The following is a 22,650-nucleotide window of genomic DNA, read 5'->3' on the forward strand; positions in this document are numbered from 1 at the left end:
TATGTATGGTTGCAGGCATGTGTGGAGTGGTCACACTCGTTACGGCAACTTATCGAGGTTGATAAATCAGGTCACCACTGCGAGAAAAAGAAAAAGAAGAGAGAAAATAGAGAAAGAATAGCTGCACTCCGCTCCTTTTCTCCCCCTCCCTTCCTCATTCTCCCGTCCACCCACCATCTCTCCATCCATCTCTGTCTGAGTGTAATCTCCAGGTCCAGCTGTGCGTCTGCATGGCCCTGTTAAAGGAATCTATGGAGGAATCAAAACACTTAGTGGAGGGTCTTTACATGACCTCCATCAGAGGTGGACGTGATTTATCAGACTGCACTCGTATCAGACTGCAGCCGTCACTCACTCTCCCACCCTCCAGCACGCGCACCCACATACAGTATATAAGCACGCACACACACACACACACACACACACACACACACACACACACACTTGCAACCATACACACACACTCTCCCACTCTTGCATACTCTCTGTCAACATGAGAGAGAGAGAGGCAATAGGGAGCAAGTGAGAGGAGGGAGAGAAGCAGAGCTGAAAAGAGGAGGGTAAAGGTGTGCATGTGCGTGTTTGTGTTTGAGAGAAGGAGAGTGTTTGTGTATCTAACAGCAGTCTGCAGACACTGAAACTCTCTAGGTGATGGATGTCCATCTCTGTGTGGTGTTGAGGCTGGGTTATCGATCGGGACAGGGGGGAGAGAAACACAGAGCGATTAAGACACTGTGCCGACACACACAAAGAACAAAGTGTGATTGATACCAAAATCATATCCATCCTCTAGCCAGGACTCTGGGCAACTCACGACCCGGCTCTGAGATTGATGTCGTCTGTCCTACTGCAATACAGAGGGCCCTGAGGAGAAGATGGGGAATGGGACTGTGTGTGTGTGTGTGTTTGTGTCTTTGTGTGCAGCTTCTGTTGGTTGGTTTGTGTGTGTGTGACCGCTAACTTTTATTGGTGTTACATTGAAGAAAACTTAAACTGAAGCCTATTGATTGAGCAAGGAGAGAGATTTGATAAATGCATTTAATCAATGGCCTAACCACATTGCCTGTGTGTGTGTGTGTGTGTATTTGTCTTATCAGTGTGAGGTGCTGTATATATATTTGTGTGGCAGAGAGGCCAGGAGCTTGTCTTTGCACATATGGAGATGGATATTCTTCATGGAGCATAACAGATTAAGCTTGGTGTAAAACTTTAATATATAGCTGAGCATTTCTCCTTGTCACCTTCAGCATATGCTATGAGTGAGTGATGGGGGGAAGACAAGTCTAATAAAGTACAGAGAGGGTGGATGATTAACTGCATACAACGCACACACACACACACACACACACACACACACACAGGCACACACTTAAATGTCCCTGCCAGTACTGCTCTGTGCTATTTTACATAGCCATTGTAAAATATGTCAGGTGCTCAGGGGCTATTGGAGAAATGACATTACCACAAAGCACAGGAAGACTGGTTCACACAGCGTTCAAGACTACTGTACCTGGTAAACAAATCTTCGGTTAGAGGCTAATGTTGTTTCAGAATTACCAATACTGGTACAAGCGGCAGCGTGGGCGACAGAGCAGCTAGAGTGATCTCTCTAAGAGGTGGAGTTCACTATGGAACCCACATACAGTACAAGCTTCACAACTCAAACACCAAGCTGGCTGGCATTAACAAACGTCAAAGCAGAACGAGTCACAGGCTCAAGGTAACTCACTAAGTCTTTTTGTATCTCTGTGTGTTATTTTTCTTCTCTCTCTCTCTCCTTCTGGAGATGTTCAGTCCCTGAATAAAGATAGCTTGGTTTAACAGCAAGCCAATCCACCACGGATAGACACCTTGATTGAGCAGCGTGTAACCTCTTCTCTCACCTCTCCTAGCGCTACTGTGGATAGGTGTTGATGCCAGAACCAGCTACAGGGTGAATAAGCACCCCATCGGTAATACCCTCGCCCCCCTCCCTAAAACAGCTGGCCGCTCACCGATCACAATGATTAATGGAGCCGTACAGAGCTCTCATCTGCTCAGGCCAGACTAATGGACTCTCTCATTCTGATGAATTTGGTTTAACAGGTTCTGTTAGCGATGTTCATTAGCATTTTACTGGCTGTTGCATGTGTTTGTGTTTGTTTGTTTGTGTGTGTATGTGTGCACACCTGTTTGTGTGGCTGTGTTTGTCTCTGTGTTCGAATATATTTGTATTTAGATGAATGTTTGTGATCCTACATGCTTTTGTTTGTGTGTGTTTATGTAAATGAGCTCTTTCCTGGCATGCGCTTGTAACATCTGGGGTTAGTTGGTGTGAAATAATCTGTCGTGCTCCTCAGAGTCGGGGCTTCTCTTCCAGTAGTTTTCCATTTAGGACCTGCTGTGTTCTCCCCGAGGTGGTCTTCTATTTCATACTGTGGCCTCTCTCACTGTCTCTCCCTCCCTTTCCTTTCTCTATTCTTCTCCTAATACGCTGTTCATAGCTTTTATTATTTCAAAGCATCCACAACCTTGCATGACAGGCACATACTGACGTGATTTTCTCATTGGTCTGACAGAAAGAAAAGGAATTGTTACTGCACACAGGAGGTCACCTTGTTGTGTGTGTGTGTCCGTCTGTGCGTGCATGCACGTGTGTAAAGCAAAATAAAACACATGTATGTGTAAAGCCTGTCAGTGCATCATTCAGTGTGGACACCATTCAGTGTGATGCAGCTCTCCCCTAATCTTTACTCAGGCTAAACGGGCCTATAAGTGGCAGGTAGGCCGTGTGGTCTGAGATGTGGTGTAAATGACTCCATTATTGCCTGCCCCAGTGGGTTATTTATGAGGTTCCACAGGGTAATGCTGCAGTTAGCAGGCAGCACAGAGGCCGTCCTCCCCCCTCAGTCTGTGTCATTAGCAGAGATGAGCAAAGATACATCAATATGTATAATGTAACAAAATACCCTAAAGACCAATGTATCAAAAATAAACTACAAAATACTTAGGACAAAAGTATTTTAATTAAAATACAGAAAATACATTTGGCGTGTGTGTGTGTGTGTGTGTGTGTGTGTGTGTGTGTGTGTGTGTGTGAAGGGCAAAAAAACACTGCCACTGTAAAATGTGAGCAAGAGAGAGAGGGAGGACATTTTACAGATACCATGCAGAAGCTGAGGTAATTTGAGGGCACATGCGTTCCAGTGTGTGTGTGTGTGTGTGTACGTGTGTGCATGTGCTTTTTAGCCACTTATCCTGAGCTCTGAGAAGAGAAAAAGAGAAGAAGAGAGGGGCAAGGGTCAGCAAAATGTGTTTTAGAGACAGGGAGGAAGGAGATGATAAGAAGATAGAGGTGAAAGAAAGGTTAGAGGAAAGGAGTGTGTGTTTACATTGATTGGGGCTGACGGTGGTACAGTAATCATAGTGATACAGAGACTGGATGGAGGAGAGCAAGGTATTGTAGAGCCGAAAACCTAAACTAGCTTTGATGCAGCAGTAACTGTTTTAAAGAGTTGTTGTTTTTAGCGAGGGGTGGGGGGTTAGGTGTTGGGAGATGTGGTCAGGGTAATGAAGTTGTGCGGTTGCCAGGTACACAGAGAGATTAACTCCAGCGGTTGCCCCGAAGGCCATGCACCTGCTCCACCAATTACTGCAGATGGGCTCCTACTTTGAGGCAAGGGGTTGTCTGCTTGGAGAGGTGTGTGTGTCTGTGTTTGTTTTAATTATTGCTTCTAATTATTCTCCACATCCTCTGCCAGAACTGTATGTTTGTTCTCAGAGATGACAAATACTGTGTATTGTTGTTTTGCTGCATGGTGCAGACTGTCTGACTGTACTGCTCAGTGTAGGAGACTGTGTGGCTGTGGTATAGACTATACCGGGGGCTAGCTGTTCCCTGTAGAATCCCTCTGACTCCTCATGGTTGTAGGGGGACTGTGAATCACACAGAGTGTTTCAGTGGGAATGGGCTTTGCTGACAGTGAACCATTACTGTTACGCTACTCCCAATGCCCCCGGTTTGCCATTGATTGATGTCCCTCTTCATCTGTCCCTCTCTCTCCCTCCCTCCTTCTCCTTGTTATCCCGTCTCCATAGGGTTGATCTAATCCTGACCAACCACGCTTGAGCAGTGCAATAGGTTCCTCTCCCTCAGACAGCCATATAATCAACCCAATTCCTCTGTTCTGTTCTGTGTGTGTGTGTTGTGATTATGTGAAATTGGCATAGGGGGAGGATATGAGTGTGTGAGCAATATACCTGAAGAAGTATGTGTGGTCACTTGCAGTGTGTGTGTGTGCCTTTGTTTCAGTGCAGTGGAGCAGATGTTGTGGCAGACTTCATGGTCTTGGAGCCAGTCAAGGAGAAACATTTAACAGCCAGCCACGCGTGACACACACATTTATTTATTTACGTAGAAGTTGTGTATATGGGGGTGCCTGCTCGTGTATTTCTGTCAATCTTCGTGTGGAATTTGCGTCCATAAAATAATGTTTGTTATGTGTGTTTAATTGCATTGCCCTTGTGTGCCCACTACAAGCACAGAGATGGGAGGAGCCAGGGGGTTCACTGCGGAAAAATGAGGACTGGGATGTATTTTCAATGCTGGGGAAGAATAGGAGAGCTGTAAACATTCAGGTTTTTTTATATATATATATATTGCATAATGTCCTTATTAAGTGTAATGTCCAGGAATCTACGATCTTTCCGCCCTGTACACAGCAGAGCATGTTAGCCTGCCAATCTGCAAAAAAAAGTACTTATTTAAGGAGAGTGACTGCTACGCACATGCACATTCTGATGAGATGCAGGAATAAAAACATTCGTGACACAATTTAAAATATCTTCTCACTCACTTTGTTGCACTTTGTTGTTCAGCTACTTTCACAATATATATTCCTATCACTGACAAAACAACTCTGCGAATGCCTGAAGTGGCTACTTTGCCAGTTTCCGGGGTGGACGACAGCTAACATTGGATTTCGAGCAACTTAACCATCTTCTAATTCTGAAAAATATGTTTTTTATCATACAATTGTATAATATGTATTTTGGACCCAATTCCTCCAGTGTATGGGCACACCACACACACTCAGAAAACCCCACACACACCACACAATATCTCCATCTCTCACCTCCCATTTGAAGGGCAGAGTGAGTGTCTTCATCACCATAGATCGTTCATCAGCCTCCCTCATGTTTTATGGAGACTGTGAGCTCTTAGCCTTCCTCACTCTTTCTTCCTTCCCCTCTTTATTGAAGCACTCCTTCACATACAAAAATGACATTGGGCTGAAATTTAAAATCCAAAGTAGAGAACGCTGTCTGATGTTTGACTTAACATTCTTTTTTTTTTTTTGACAAGGGGCCATAATGATGTGAATTTATTACTTCTATGTGCACGCTCTTCTTCCTTCACCCCCCCTCCCCCACACTATAGTCTTTTCATTTATTACTCCCCCTCTTCTCTTTTTCATCATGCTATTAGCTTCTGCAAATTCCCTTTGTTCTTGATCTTCACTTCTGTCCTGTTTTCTTATGCCACCCCTCCCCTTATCTTCCTCCTCCTCCTTTCCCTACCCCCCCTCCCACTTTACATTACCCCTTTTTATCTCTCTTTTTCTCCCCCCCTCTCTCTGCCTTTGTCTGTTTGTTGACCTTGAGACTTCTCAACTTAACCCTCTTCAGATCTGACATCAACCAACCAATCATCCAATCAATCTTCCCCTTAATAAGCTTAGGTCATGTCCTGATATCTGATTGGGTATCTCTGCTCTGTGTGATCCAGTCTGTCAGGCTATGTTCAACATGCAGTTACAGAATGCAGACATGCTGCAGGAACTAGACCATGTCCTCGATTGATGTGACCTAGAAACAAAGAGCCCACCATCATGGAACATTTCTCTCCAGGTGGTCTGGAGACTGAAGGGGGTTTCATGGGAGGGAGGGAGGGAGAGAGAGAAATAGAGAAAGAAAGAGTGTGTGTGTGTGTGTGTGTGTGTGTGTGTGTGTGTGTGTGTGTGTGTGTGTGTGTGTGTGTGTGTGTGTGTGTGTGTGGATGCACACATGTTTGTGTAACCTATCACAGTTCAGTGGAGGCAGGGCTTGGAGTGTGGGGCAGCCCATTATGCATGTGTTTGCACACAGTCTGGACATTTGATTACCATGTTGAATTATTGATGACCCATGTGCTCTCTCTGTTCCTGCCTCTTACTGTAAGCCCACTCTCCCTTCCTTTTTTGTGTGGGTGTGTGTCTGCGTGTGTGTGTGTGTGTGTGTGTGTGTGTGTGAGTGAAGCAGTGTAGAGGTCATGGGTCCAGGTGATAGTCACTTTGGGGGGGGGGGGCTTCCTCAGTCTGCTTCAGCATATGAAATCCACGGAAACCTTTAAATAATTTACCTTAATCAAGGCCTCAATTGGCCCTGGGAGGCAAATGCGGCCACAATGGATTTATGCCCCTTTGTCTGTCCATACATGCCTCACTCTTCCCCTCTCCTCTCTCACTTCTCTGTTTCCATCGAGGGATATGCATAATGAGGAATGGGATTTGTCAGATTTGTTTACCAGAAGGTATGGTTAGAGATATGAATATGAGAGTGACGGTAAGACATAGTGACATTATGATATTGTCAGTGGTGGCTTGGTATAAAGGCACCGATAATTGGTTTGTGGGAACTGATGGGTTTGAGACAGGTATAGAATTCCATCAGACTTCTATCATCCCTGAAAATTGATTTTACATAAAGTAGAAGACCACATTATTAGGTCTGAGGTATTGCACTGACAATTCATCACCTCAACCACAAAACAAATCTCTTCTTTCCTCACATTGGTGTGTGTGTGTGTGTGTGTGTGTGTGTGTGTGTGTGTTTGTTTTGAAGGTATGTTTTCTCTCCCTTGCTTTTTAAGTGTAGTGCTGGAGCAGTGAATCGGTCCAATGGGCTGTCTCTTTCAATAGGCTAGCTCCTGTAGCCAGGCCTGCCCTATTGCTTGGCTATGCAGTGGTGAATGTCAGCTCTATCCCTCTCATATGATTTGATTTCCCTGGCCATAAAACATGTATGGTACAGTCTGTGCTACCCTACCATGCTCATTGGAAGATTCAGGGATGCTGTAGTAACAATAATGACTAGTAAATACTGCCGCCTGAATGTTCAACGGAAGAGGAGAAGCGCGCGAGCTTTGAGCATTTCATTCTTTTATTTGTGTTCTTGTTCTTTTGTATACTTGTCGTGCCTGTAACACTTTGTCTCACACTACTTTACGGGATAACCTTGCCCACCAGCTTTCCCTTTAGATGTTTGTCTTTAAGAGATAAGAGAAATAAGATACTAACTGCTCTTTAACCTAGCTAATGACTATCACAACAATGACCAGACCAAACACTCGCACACCTCACACAGAAACTCAAGGAGGTTTTAAGATTGTTCGAGACTGCATGTACCCTAGGACACAGAGATGGACTTAAATGGCACTTTCAACTGAGACATTGAGGAATCTTTTATTTGGAGAAACCGGCCCTAACTGACCCGATCCTCTTTCCTCTCCTGTGCCCCCTCAGGAGTTGGCAGACATGCGCCATGTCCACTCCAAGGTGAAGAAGCAGTACCAGGACAAAATGGCAGAGCTGGCACATGCCAACCGGCGGGTGGAGCAGCATGAGACGGAGGTGAAGAAATTGAGGCTAAGGGTGGAGGAGCTGAAGAAGGAGCTGGGACAGGCTGAGGACGAGGTGAGCCGCAACACTTAACTGAATAAGCACCATCTAGATTATTGATAATACATTTGCATACACTTGTTATATGGAACTTTATGTTTTTTGTTGAATGTTGATTCTGGGAATTGAAGTCTGATTGTGTGCGTGTGCGTGTGCGTGTGTGTGTGTGTGTTTTGCAGCTGGATGAGGAACATAATCAGACCAGGAAGCTCCAGAGGTCTCTGGATGAGCAGGTGGAACAGTCTGAGAACCTTCAGCTCCAGCTGGAGCACCTGCAGTCCAGGTCAGAGTGCTACTGTCACACACAAACACACACGTTCCTGCTGTATGTGTTTGACATGCATACTGTGTTTGTGCTCACACACACTCATCGTGTATGATCACATGCATACTCTCACGCACTTATTAGCGAAAGCACACTTACGCTAATCCACATGCAGGGCACAGTGTAAGTGTGTGCTTTTCCTATGTCATGCCTTTTGTAAGCCTTCCTGCCAGTGGGCCTGGTAGTTTGTGATGTTAATCAGACAATATACTTCTAGCTGTCATGCTCAGTAGAGACTCCAGCTCACACAGGTGTCTTAACTGAAGGAGATTAGCCCACTATGAGGCATGAGTCTTAGCCTGTCAGACAGCCCTGTCTACTCACACTAGGACGTTTCCCCACCTCGCCCTCTCTTTTCCCTCTTTCTCCCTCGTCTCCTCTCTGCCTATCTCCTACTCTCAGCGTCTTGCACTGTTTTTCTCCCCCCCTCTCTCTCCCTCTATCTGCCTCTCACACCCTCCTCTCTTTCTCTCTCTCTCTCTCTCTCTCTCCATCTCGCTGCCTTATCATTCCGTCGGCGTCCCAGCCCATGCCCTCAGACAGCCAATCGTGGGCCTCCCAGCTGCAGGTTACCGTAGTAACAGAGAGCCTTCAAGCTGCGCAGCAGCGCTGGCCCCCCTGTAGCTCAGCAGAGGAGCGACAGACGTGTCGGCATGGTAACGCCTTCAGGACCTGATACACGCACACACATCAAACACACACATACACACACACACACACAGTACGTCTGAGAGGGGAATGTGTGTCTGGTGTGGAGCAGCATGATGGAACCATAACAGACCTGGGACAGGTTATATCAGGCAACAATACGTAACCTGATATGTACCCTATAACCCCATAACACTATGAGATTGTGCTGTTACTGTACCATACTGAGCTATAGGGAGAAAGAGGAACGAACCCATAACCACAGGAGTCATACAGGCTTGGGTGACAGTTATCACATGTCTTACACAGAGTAGGACGTATTCATGAGTTTAGGTTTTTAATTTTTGTATTATTCAGTTTTTTTATCTTCCCTAAGGATACCTACCAATCTCTATAACTATTTTCCCTGCTTTCTCTCTCTCTCTCTCTCTCTCTCTCCTCTCACCCTTCTAATGCTTCCCCCTCCCTTTCTCTCTCTCTCTCTCTCTCTCTCCTCTCACCCTTCTAATGCTTCCCCCTCCCTTTCTCTCTCTCTCTCTCTCTCTCTCCTCTCACCCTTCTAATGCTTCCCCCTCCCTTTCTCTCTCTCTCTCTCTCTCTCTCTCCTCTCACCCTTCTAATGCTTCCCCTTCCCTTTCTCTCTCTCTCTGTCTATCTCCTCTCACCCTTCTAATGCTTCCCCCTCCCTTTCTCTCTCTCTCTCTCTCTCTCTCCTCTCACCCTTCTAATGCTTCCCCCTCCCTTTCTCTCTCTCTTCTGAAAGAAATAGTTCCCGGTCCTTCAGTCTGAGAGAACATAGTGGAGTCTACTTTACTACCTCTTGCCCAGTCTATAATCATAAACCTAATGCCTAAATCAATATATACACCACAACTGGGCAGGTGATCCGGGAAAGACCTTGCTGCATTCTGGGACTTCCAGCAGGCTGGGGAGTGGAGGGTTGTGTGGGAGGTTTGGGTGGTTGGGGACTGACCCATTGAATTGTTGTTTTATTGTGGCTTGTTAAAAGTCCATCCTTCATATTGATTTATCAATCAATTCCCCCTGAATTTGACTGATCCTGTACACACACACACACACACACACACACACACACACACACAAAATACAATACAATACAACAACTTTTATACGCATACATAGCATTTTACACACACACACACACACACACACACACAGAAAGGGACAGAGCACAGGGTCAGCCGCAATGCAGCACCCCTGGAGCAATACACAGACTCTAAGCATACACACATATGTTCCCCCTATGTTTTCAATAGAATTTGCATGTATGTATGCTCACATAAAACTACACCCATGTTTATTTGCATGATACTACCCATGATGCACTCACACTTTACAACTCCTCCTCACTACTATCTCACAAACACACACAACCTTTGGCCTCCTGGGTGTGTTAACAGCATTGGGGTCAAGGGTGAGAGGGGGCGCTGAGGCGTGGGTGTGTGTGTGTGTGAGTGTGTGTGTGTGTGTGTGTGTGTGTGAGAGAGTCTGTGGAATGAAGAGGGAGATAAGAGAAGGAACACATCAGATATACAGCAGCCATGGGAAATGTGTCCTCTGACAATGGAGGACAAGGACATTGCTGTAAAACCGCTCCTGAGGCATGGTCAGAGCATCGTTTAAATGGAAAGGTCCTGATCCTGAGGTGTGCTGGTGTCATGTGAAGGCTCTCTCAACCAGGACCCAGGCTGAAGGCTTTATGATACATGGTGCTTCAATCCGTAGTATTGGGCGGTAACAACTAGCCAGTTATACAGTACTGCATAATTGTGTGTGTGTGTGTGTGTGTGTGTGTGTGAGAGCATGTGTGCATACGTGTACATGGAGGAATTCACGTGCATGTCAGGGCATTTTGTACACTAGAAAGCCAATTACAAATGAGAGAAAATAAAGCTGTTTTTTTTCTTGATTTCCCTTCACTGTAGTAGGAATGTCTGTTTAGCGCAATCAGGGGGCCGATTAAGACTGCCATCGTGATGCCTGCTCTGTTCCTCTCGCGCTAACGCTATTAACACACGACTGGCTGGCTGTATACCGAGGGGCTTAATGCACAGAGCCCCTCGGTTTAAAAGCTGTTGATGTTGACAGCAAGAAGTGTGTGCTTATGATGCGTTTCCCTCCCCTGTGTGTGTGTGTGTGTTGTGTGTTTATTTTACTGAGGCGCGGTGTTGGAGGTTTAATGCGATTTGAGAGGCAGATAAGTGCCTGAGGGAGAGGGAGGGAGAGAGAGCACTGGATCTGTGTGTGGATATAAGGTGCAGGCTTAGTGTGTTAGTGACAGGCGTGATTCCTGTAAACCCTTATTTCTATTGCCTCTCATTCTAATGTGTGGTGGTATAGCTCTCACATAGTATTTCAGGTCGGTCAAAAAAATGTCTCCTCCCGTTTGTGCTCTGTTTCAATTTTATTCTGGTAACAGCAGCTGACAGCCAACAGGGATGACACATTGGTGAAGTTTAGCTTAGGTATTGGTGTTCTGTTACATTCCTCTATTTGCTGTTCTGAGTTTTGTTGAAATTGTTGAGAAAAGCAATTGCAGCCAAGTTTGATAAATTAATGTCAGAGGGAGCCTCGGAATCTCTCCTTTTAGCTCTCTCTCTCTCTCTCTCTCTCTCTCTCTCTCTCTCTCTTCCTCTTGTTCTCCAGATTTACAGTCGCTCACCTAAACATGGCCTAGCTAAGTGTTTGGGCTCAATTGAAAAGCTTTTAGCCGTTTAGCGGGTGACTGGTCAAAACACTTTTATGTGTAATTTAGAGCCGTTAAAAGGATCCCACTTTCTGACAGTGAGTCTCCTCAGTAGGCTGGTGTGGAGAGGGTCAGCCCAGGTCTGCTACACAGACAGGAAGGGCAGATGGGGATAGTGAGAGTGGGAGGGAGACGGGGAGGGAGAGCGACAGGGAGAGAGGGAGACAGGACTCGTCGCAGTCACGTTGTCCAGATCAGCAGATTGCAAATGTCACACTCATGCGGTTTCTAACAGTAGATCTAAAACGCCTCTCCAGATGTTTTGAGTTCTGATCATCTGTGCAGTGTGACTGCAATGCACCGTTGACAATCTGGGAGCAACCACTGTTTATTGGAAATGCGTAGTGGGTTCTGTTCCTGCCGAGATTTGATATTGATTCCAAGGTTGAATCTTCAAGGTTGAACCTTTGTACTCCAGTCTGTACTCCAGTCCGAGCAACCCTATGAGTTATCATAACATCACATTATACTGTAAGCTACACCATACAATAGGTCCACTGCAAATATACTGCCCAGTTCATCCCAGCAATGTGGGCAGTTTCCCCAGACACAGATTTAGACTATTCCTGGGCTAAATCACACTTTCAGCTTATAAGATACAGTCATGAAAGTAAAGGTTCATTAATGATTTAAAAGGGGAGTGGATTCATTATGTGAACGCACGTTGAGTCTTTGACCTGCCTGTGTGTGGTAAAGCCTGCCGGTGACGGCATCAGAATTAGAACAGCCACCAACATGTCACAACATGTCACTGTTTAGTGTGTCTGTCCCCCAGCATGAACGCGCACACACGTTCATGCATGCATCTCGCTCACCTGCTGCTAGCCTTTAGCCCATACCTGCGTGTGTATGCGTGTGTCCTCCACTGCTTGTTCATATCTCATATGAACAGCGCCCACCCACCCACCACTCTTCTACTCTGCACACAGCTCATATATCTCAGTCTCATCTCCATCTAACCCCCCCCAACGCCGTCCCCCGTCCCCAAGCAGCAGCGCCTCTGAATGACAGTGATTTCAGTCTCTGCTCCGGCCCATGGTTGCTGGCTAAGTTCATAAGTGGTCCTGTATTATTCATCAACAGGGTGAGTCATTGAGGATCACACTCACTGGCCGCCCTAAGCCTGTGGTGGTGGTGCTGCTGCAGCCTTCCTCCCCTCGTCTCATTTCTAATTAGTCTCTGTTTACCTGGACAGCTGGCAAATTTACCCGGTCCCACAGAGCCCCGGCTCAGACGCGATGACAGGTATTGTCTTGAACACACGTTTTCCCGACAATTAAGCTGTTGTTGTTGACAGGAGATAGACAGAGCCCGTGGCGACACAAGAAGGCAGGACTGAGGGAGGCTAAAGTAAAGAGAGAGAAGAGAGGGAGCCATACAGACAGGAAAGGGAGGAAAGATGGAGAGAGAGAGGGGACAAAAACAGGGGGGGAGAGAGTGTTGGTTTAAAGGAATTAAGTGCGGCGGCTTTCCTCTTGTACCTGTTTGTCTTTGTCATTACGGCGCGGGCCGGGGTGGACTGCAAACACAGGTATGGTTTTGGGCCCCGAGTCAAGTCTATGAATCATCTTGAGATGAAGATCAATTGGGCAAACACCTCGCTGATAAATCATTTAAGCTTTTCTGGGAGTCTGAGAGGGATTCATTACAGCCTGACCCGATCAGGAAACCTCGGCCGAATCCCTAAACCTAACCCCCCCCAACCTCTACCTCTCTTCTCATCTACCCACATCCCCCACTTACCTTCTCTCCTCTCCTCTCATCTCTACCTCCTCCCCTCCCCTCCCCCACCTCTCCCCTTTCCTGTCCTGAGTGTTTAACTGAGCTCATAATAAGAGTGGTCCAGGCTGGCGGTGTCAACACCGGTAAAACAGCAGAAGTTCAGTGGCTGCCTGCCTGGTCAGTGTTGGCCAGTTGTGCGTTACCTGGCAACGGAAGCAGCACATGCTTATGTTACCGACTCTGTTTTTAAGGCGGTTTGTTTAGCCGACGCAGAGTCCAGAATTCTGCCTTTTTTTTTTGCACACGCTGCTTTTTGCAGTGAACGCTCACCGGTCGTCAAGAGTGTCAATCTTGTTAAAGAGAGACTATGTGAACCCAACACTGTGGTCTTATAGAGAGAGTTTTACTTTATTTCTGAGCACTTGGGGTGCTGATCCTAACCCATTTAAATCCATTGGGATTCAATGTACAACATCTCCCGGCTAGCATGTTTAGCAAAGCTACTGGAAACGATAGAGACCGGAGCGCAGTGTGATCCATTGTCACAGTTCATGACTTGTAGTTCTGTCCCACATGTCCACTCACTCTCTCCCTCTCCTCTCCTTGGTCTAGGCTGAGGCGGCAGCAGAACCCGGGTATGTTTGGGAAAATGAGGTCGGCCCGCTTCAGCCCGGAGAACCCAGACGGACCTCCCAGTGACCCCGACGAGGAGGAGGAGGAGCTGCAGATCCAGATCCCCTGAAAGACAGACACACGCAAAGACATATCTGGACAGACCGACAGACCGACATGTGGGCAGGCAGATGGACAGACCAATGGACAGACAGACTCCGACATAGGGCTTCTTATTTCAAGAGATGGAGATGGAGATGGACAGGTGGACGTATTTGGACCTTCTGTCATCTCTCGTCGCCCTGACTCAACAACAAAGACTGACACAGCAGCGGGTTACCATGGACACCTGCCGCACACACCTGTACCTGTGAACTACTCCTGAGTGACCAGTAGGGGTCAGGATGGAGCCCTATAGTACAGCCCACGACAACCCTACAACACCCTCCTCTGCTACATCTCACATTGACACTGTCACTCACTCTATCAACACCACCATCAGTATTACAACTTTACTGTGTTCCTCTCACCACTACCCTTCTTCAGTGACTCTCTCCTCTTTCTCTATCTATCTCTCCTCCTCTTCCACTCCCTCCTTTTCTATACACTCACTGTTTTCCTCTGTGTTCCATACCTGTCCGTTAGCCTCCTGTCTTTCTCTTTTCATCCACCCATTCACATCACTCCATATTCCTCCATTTTGCCTTTTACCATTTCACTCCTGAGCTCCTCCACCCATTGAATGTTGTATATTCTCATGACGTGTAAAACACACATACAGTAGTTATGTCATGTATGGTTATGTCATGTACAATTTATAACGTACAGGTTGTACAGTATCATTACCTGTACATACAGTAAGTGTGTTTGGCTCTCAGGTCAAGTGTGTGTGTGCGTGCGTGTGTCAGATAGAAATGTCAAACAGAGCTGATGTGATTCTTGACTGAGAGGGGCATTTCTGTTCTATATCATGTATTTCCGTCTGATCATTCTAAAAGGTGTAGCTTTGTTGAGCGTGCGGCCCTGGGGGGTGACAATGAGGGCATTCCACCCCTGTTTTCCCCTCATCCACCTGTCTCCTTGTCCCCTCACCACAACCACTCAATCAATGGGACAGGATGCGTGGGGTAGGACCAAGATGATCACCTGTGACTTATTGACTCTTACACATAGTGGACTGTTGATTCTGAAAGCAATAAGACATCCACTCCCTCTCTCACTCACTCATCTGATACTACAGTATGGGGACTAAGCTATTTGCAATGGTCATGATTGCAAATTATTTATGTTGTTGTTCTTTTTATAATTGATCTGTACCACAGTGTTTTTGAATTTAGCTATATAAATGTTAACTGTACATTTAAACATGGCTGTGTCACTGTGTGTTTTCTATAGTGTGTGCATGTGCGTCTGTGCATGCGCCTCAGCCCAGCACAAGATTAGCTTCCCTCTCAAAACCGGACCTGCTTTTCCCTGCTTTTCCCTCCACTCTCTGCCTCCTGTCAGGTCTGTGTGTTCTCAGGCATTAAAGTTTAACGCTAGTTTCCTCTCCTCCTCTGTCCTTTATGAGTGATGATGCTGTGGTAGGTGTTCCAGGTCTTGGTAATTCAATCCCTCTCTTCAGAGACCAACATACACTATGCCATTCTAGTGATTCAGAGACTTGGGCTGTACCGTCTGCTCTGCACAGGCAACTACACTCTGGATAGACAAGCTGTTCAAAACAATGCACATCTTTTGTGTCACAATCTTATTTTTTTCTGTATATTGGACACTGGTTCTTATAGTGGAATGTGCAGTACATTCAGCTTTTCTATCTGTTATTCAGTATTATGTCTCAATAACGACATGTCATCAGATAGACTTGTTGCAGGGAAAGAGCACTTCGGCAACTTACGGTATACTCTATTACACCATTTATAACAATACAGGATTATCTGTTTTCTTATGTTATACTTTCCTGTACCTGTTCATGTCATGCTTTGCTAGCAGACTAGGCATTGGCCGTGTGTGGATAGAGCTCTGTGACAGTATCGTGCAGACTTCTGGACCTCTCTACTCCCTCCTCTCCCCTAGCATATAGCCTATACCCAAGCTCTGGGACCACTCTATCATGTCCAACTCAATTCATGACAGCCCATTCAGCTCACCACAGAAGGACAGAGAGAGAGGGAGGGACAGAGTGAAAATGATGAAGGGAGAGAGCAAGAGAGAAAAGAAGGAAGAGCACTTAGTCCTAAAGCTTTCACCATCCCATTGGAGATTGTGGCCTTATGGCTGGGAAGCTCTTTGGTCGATACCAATAACAGTATTTGCAGGTTCGGTAGTGTTCACTGAGAGTTAGTATTAATGGTTCATCTGAAAAAACCTGCTGGTGTTTCAAAGGCATTTTGTGTGTGTGTGTGTGTCTGTCTGTCTGGCTTTCTGTCCGTGTCTGTCTGTGTTAAGGTGTGTTTTCTATTAGCACACTGAGGTTGCTGCTGCGTAAGGAAGTGTTCTGGGCCATTGACTGCTTGATTGTTCCAGAGGCCCCAGTCCTCTCTTCTCTCATTCGCGCTCTCTCTTCCTCTCCTACATTATGTTTCTCTCTGTTGCTCCCAGTCAACCATCATTAGGAGAATGGTGAATGGAGAAACAGCAGCAGGATGGGGGACCCAGATTATACCAGAGAGACAGCTCAGCTCTCTCCTCTTCAATCCCTCCCTCCCTCTCTTTCTTTCTCTCTCTGTTTAAATCTCTTTCTCTCTACCCTTTCCACTGTGCCTATATGAGTGTTACCGGAGCTGACGCAGATTTTCTTCTGCTGCTTTCTTTTGCTGATCAAGTGAGGTGAGACCTGCGCTCTTAAAGGTACTGATGTACTTACTGCTAACGTAGTGCTCAATCACAAGTGACTGTATCACAGATGCACAGAAACAGACAGACAGACAGACAGACAGACACACTACAGTCAATTTGACTGTACCTGCATTGAAATCATGTCTTGGATATAACCACAACAAAACGTCCCTATACGATTCAATTATAAAGGATCATCATTTGTTCAATCCACTCCGTGTACTGTATCTGCCTCCCTCTCTAACGTGCACACACACACACACACGCACACACACACACTGCTCACGCTTGGGTGAATATCTCCGCTGGCTCTCCAGTGGAAACTTTAATGAGTTTGAAAAAGAGCAATGGTAACTGTGCCTGAGTCTCAGCTCTGAGCAAACAATACTACCCTCTGGTGTGGTTTGGCTCTCCCTGTGGCAGCCCAGTAATGATATGTGTGTGCTGTGAACCTCGTCATACAGACAGGCTTAATTAAAAATTTAGCCTACTCTGATTAAGCTCCATGGAGGTTGAACCAAGACTAAATCATAGAGCAGCCTCAAATCAATCATTTCCCCTGGCTTAGGTGGAGCCAGTGTGTGTCTGTGCTCGTGTGTGTGTATATGTGTGTCTGGTCTGTGTGTAACAGAAACAGTGTTTCTGCACCTCTACTTCTACCTGGCTGTTGATATCCTACATTGTTATTCAGAGTGTGGATTCTCCAACTCCTAGATAGTTTCACAGTTTCCACTGGGATCAGTGGCATGGCACCACACATGCATCTGTCTCTGTGACATGCTTCTCTCCCTCTCCTTCTCTTTCTCTTTCTCTCTGTCTCTCTCTCAATATTTTTATTTTATTTAGACAGCCCAGACAGCACTGACTAACGACAGGAGCAAATGCACCTACTATGCAAAAGCATTATAGATGTGCAGTGGTTCATACTGAGTGACTATCTTACCATGTCTGATAGAGATGGTATGAATAGAGACTATTCATACAAAGAAAGAATGCTCTTTATAACTATGTGAATAACTAGGTATAGTATATTGACAGACATATACACTCACCGAGCAACACCTGTACACCTTCTTACATTTACATTCATGGCATTTAGCAGACGCCTTTATCCAAAGTGACTTACAACAAATACATTTGTTTAAGTAAGTGAATCATCTATAAGTCATCATGAGATAAAGTAATCAATGCTCAGACCAGGGGCCATAGGCAGTCACAATGCTAGAAGAAGGATTTTTTTTTTTTTTTTATTAAGAGGAGAGAAACTTGTACAGGAGGGTAGTGGAGGTGGTGTAATGGTGTGGGGAATGTTTTCTTGGCACACTTTGGTCCTGTTATCATCGCTTGACTGCCATAGCCTATTTGAGTATTGTTGCTGACCATGTGCATCCCTTCATGGCCACAATTTAACCATTTTCTAATGGCTACTTCCAGCATGATAATGCACCATGTCACAAAGCAAAAGTCATCTCAAACTGGTTTCATGAACGTGACAATGAGTTTAGTGTTCTTCAGTGGCCTTCCCAGTCACTGGATCTGAATCCAATAGAACACCTTTGGGATGTGGTAGAACGGGAGATTCACAGCTTGAAAGTGCACCTGAAAAATCAGCAGGAATTGCGCAATGCAATCATGTCATCATGGACCAGAATCTCAGAGGAATGTTTACAACATCTTGTGGAATCAATGCCATGAAGAATTGAGACTGTTTTGAGAGCAAAGGGAGGCCCTACCCAGTAGTAGTAGTATAATGTTCCTAATAAAGTGCTCAGTGAGTGTATATTCCTAACGTCTCACATCCAATATACCCACCCACACAATCGACTAACAACGGGAAATGAAATGTATGTGCTCAGCTCGGTCCCTTGGGTATACACTGTCAATGGGAGAGGACACTGATAACTCTTTGCTGTAGGGTGAGTATGACTGGTACAGTCATGTCCTGCAACGTGTGTGTGTTTTTATGTTTTCTCGGGCATGTTTGGACACAGGGATGAACACATCTGTTGATTTAAGGACTTCACTGAGTGCAATTTCATATCGTTTTTCATTTTCTCTCTTCCTTGTTGCCATCCCCTCCCCCCACCATCTCTCTCTCTCTCTCTCTCTCTCTCCCTCTCTAGTTAATGTCTGTCAGTAGGCGTGTGTGTTTCAGCAATGTGTGTGTTGCCTCCCTCTCTGCAGACCTGTGCTACTGCTGTCAGTGTTTGTAGCCTGGAGCCTAGTTCATTATGTTCATTTACTCCGTGGTGTAATCTCTCAGCCTTTCTCATTATACAGCTAATGGGTTTGAGGCAGGAAAAGAGCAGATTAAATTGATTGCTTGGGGACCAGCGGATATTCACTTTAATCTGTGTGTGTGTGCATGTGCGTGCGTGTGAGCTCTCACCTTTGGTCAGGGGCTGTGTGTGTAGGTGTGTGTGTACTGCATGTGTAGTACTGTGTGTATGTGATGGACATTATTTGGTAATGGCATGTACAGTAAGAGAGGCAATGACAGGGGTGTACATCACCCAATCTCATAAAACAAACTCTCTAAGGTTGATGCGGACAACTCGTCTTTCATACTCGTAGCCTGTGACATCATTTTTTCTTTTCATTCATGTTCTGTTGTTTTACTGTTTCTATTGTCAGTAATAATATGAATATATTAAAAAGCTTGTCTCCTGTCCCAAAGTATTGTGTGTACGATTGAGTAAGTGTGTGAGTAAGAAAAGATGGCATGTGCCAGATGTATATCTAGAATGTAGTTATTCTGCTTTATAACATGTCCATAGATGTGTGAATTTACAGATGTGGGACTAGCTGGCATCTGAGCTTCACCTGATGTGGTGTTGTCATCACAGCTGGAGCCACTCTTTTCCAGGTGTGCGTGCGTGCTGGAGTCTGTGCATGTGTGTGTCCGTCCCTCCGTTCGTCCTTTAGAGAGAGGGAGAGAGTGAGAGAGATGTTGTAATCTGAATGAAATAGAAAGGTACATTCTTCATAATTGTCCCCTTGGTGTCTCTTGTGTCTGCTGAATTGAAACTGAGAGTTAGCACATTCATTTGTTGAGTCGATTCTAATCTTCTATTTCCACTTGCTGTATGTATGTACTGTAGAGTCACCCACCCACACAAATGGCCATTTGGCACTGCAAAGGGGATGGAGTTAATGCAGAGCTCAAGCCTATTAAAAATGTTGCTTTTACTGGCTGATGAAATATGGTGGATGTTGTAAAATGAGAGACTTGGACGCTGGTTGAGATGCCTGTGAGATTTGCCTGTGAAAATATACTGCAACTGCAACAGTTCAGAGCCTGTTGGCAACACATACTGTAGTTTTCCAGGGTCAGAGAAGATCAATATGAGGACTGGATGGCTATTTCTGAATAGGATTGTAGCAATATTTACATTTTTATCACAAAGTCTCTATGATTTGTAAACAATTAACATCATCAAAACTGGGCAATCTGGTGAGTTAAGATGTTCAATTTCATACTCTACATTCTGTGTTATCCGTCCCCACCGAGATGGATTTCCAAAGAAAAAGGAATAAAAGTCCTCACTTTGCTGTCAAAGTAAAAAGGAGTGTGCAGAATCTCACATTCTGACAGACAAGCACACAGAAAGGGGGGAAGCAGACAAACACAATTGCCTCGCTGGCAACAAAAGACTACGTCTCTCTTTCCCTTTCATAAAAGATGTTACTTTGCCTCTAATGCGCTTGTCGTACATCAAAGTCCCCGTGCATTTATCTCGACATCTTCTTGGCTTCTCTTCCCCAGCGTCAAGGAGCTAGCTGTATCTGGGAACAGACACATCAGACAGAGCCCTGGTTCCCGTTGGGAAATTCTCACATGGCACATTTAATCTCTCCCCCTGTCTGTTATTCTCTCTCAGATACACTGTGTTACATGGGCCTACTGCTGTACTGTACTGTACTGTATATCCCTAATGCAATCAGCTGACATTCAACATTCATATTATCATACACTACATAATAAATGTTTTTGTAGTAGTAGTGGTAGCCTACTGAGTTGTTGATACCACTGTACTAAGTGTGAGTGTCAGTTGTGTCATTCGTTTTGGTAATTGTATCACAATCAATGGTCATGCTTCTTACATACATACATACATATGCACTGTTTAGTTGTGAAACTGATCATTTCTGTAGTGGTTGACAGGGCAATAAAGTACAGTACATTACTGTCTGTACCCACAGTACTCGGGGCTCAACCTGTTCTCTCTCACCAACGTTGGTGGTGTGTTCCTTACCTCTGGGTAAGAGGAGAAAAATCAATGTAGCTTGCTCTGTGTCAGATAGTATTTCTGTCAACAACAGGCTGTGTGTGTTGAAACAGCAGGCCTCCTGGTCTGAGGCATTCTCCGTGAGTTAGAAACAGTAGTGGCTGAGGCCTTTTCAGTATGCAAGAAATGTACAGAAATTGTGTATACTTAAAAAGGCAGCATGTCATACCAGATTTAGACTCATCAAGCGGACAAGGCTCTAATAGGCTAAAAAGTGTCGCGCCTGAGGCTGGAGCTTTAATTCAGTAGTCTCGCGGGGCCAGACATGTTGCCTCCCACGAATTGCATATGCTCCCGGCATACCGTCTGGAAACCTATTGTCTTCCAAGTCCTATAAACGGATGGGGAGGGATATGATCGCGCAGGAAATCCTCCAACGTATTCTTCTTCTGAATACGGTTGTGCCTTATCGTTACCATCTCCCCCGGACACACACACAGTCTACTTCTAGAGGCTTGCTGATGTTAGCTGTCTACACTAGCTATAGAGATGTATTTAGTTTAGTTGTATTTATAGAGGGCGTAATTTCCATTAGCTGGTACGGATGGCTTGAGACAAGTAATTCAGGGGATATGCCCAAGTTGTGGTAGAGGTGAGGGAGAGGCAAACAATCACAACAACAGCATAAAACACATACAGTATGGGGGGGGGGTAGCCTGGAAGAAGACAGAGTGTCTGGTCTCGCTGGCGGTAATTACAGGCCCTGTCACCTGACTCCCCTACAACCCTCTATTACTCCCCATGTCACTCTGCAGGAGACGCAGCCCAGAGACACAGGCTGTCATGGTGTCCACACACACACACACACACACACACACACACACACAGTACATATCTTCCTATTGATTTGTACAGTACAGCTTTAACTGAACAAAGGTAATGATACTGTGCAATGCTGTCACCACTTGTATTGTGACACTGAGGGCTGTTGAAGAGCCCGTCATGGTACTGTAGGCTTGAGGACCCTTTTTGTCTCAGCAGGTGATTTATATCCATGGTGTCCATGGTGTTTGTTGGTAGCCTCAGGCCATTGACTTGCATGGCAACCCAAGATGGGGCAGATACAGTGAACACCTTGGTGTAGACATCATTGACACACACATATGTTCACCATTTCCCCCATCCATGTGTAGACTGGTGGTGGGTGGGTGGATGTGTGTTTCATGATTGTTGGAACTTACTGCTCTTGTCTCTGCTCTCATCTTCAGACAGACCCTTATCCCAGCCCCTTGTCCTTCATTTCTCACCCCCTCTCCTTTTTTCCTCATCCCCCTCTCCTTATTTGAGTGCACACTCTGAAAGAGAAGCATGACCAAGTGTTTCTCTCCTCATAGTTCAGTTGTTGAGCAGCAGCTCTTAGCCGACTGGACTAATCAGAGTCAGCCCTCTCCAGTAGGGCAGTGCTGTGAAGTGGAGCAATGGACCCTTATCTCCAAGAGGGATTTCCTTATCTTGTCTAGAAATGGCTGAGGCAGATATACACAAATAGAATCAGTACAGTCTAAGACTGTCAAAGAGCTGTCTCAACTCAAATAATGTATAAACAGAATGTGATCTAGTTAACATGTATACATGTGAAAAAATTGTTCTGAAAGGGGTCTTTGTAAAAGTTTAGGGTTCACCTTTTCGAGAGGGTATTGAATGTGTGGGAACATTTTGGTGTAATGTTACTGGTGTTTTTGTTGTGGTTTGGTGGAAAGCTGAGTGTGTTATGTTGCTCTAATAAAGGAAATTATATTTGCCAAGCAGATG

At 45.5% G+C, this 22,650-nt stretch overlaps 1 protein-coding gene across 2 annotated transcripts in view; it reads left to right on the forward strand.

Annotated features, from left to right (window-relative positions):
* The window catches only part of ccdc102a (coiled-coil domain containing 102A), a 53,995-nt gene extending 38,744 nt beyond the window's left edge, over positions 1-15,251 (forward strand). For both annotated transcript variants that reach the window (XM_083697277.1, XM_083697278.1), the window contains exons 7-9: positions 7,542-7,712; positions 7,877-7,980; positions 13,772-15,251. In XM_083697277.1, the coding sequence (XP_083553403.1) occupies positions 7,542-7,712; positions 7,877-7,980; positions 13,772-13,901 (405 nt within the window). In that variant the 3' untranslated portion in view covers positions 13,902-15,251. The remainder of the gene's footprint in view (positions 1-7,541; positions 7,713-7,876; positions 7,981-13,771) is intronic.
* The last annotated feature ends 7,399 nt before the right edge of the window (positions 15,252-22,650 follow it).

Source organism: Argentina silus (genome assembly GCF_951799395.1).
Source record: "Argentina silus genome assembly, chromosome: 2".
Lineage (NCBI taxonomy): Eukaryota > Metazoa > Chordata > Actinopteri > Argentiniformes > Argentinidae > Argentina > Argentina silus.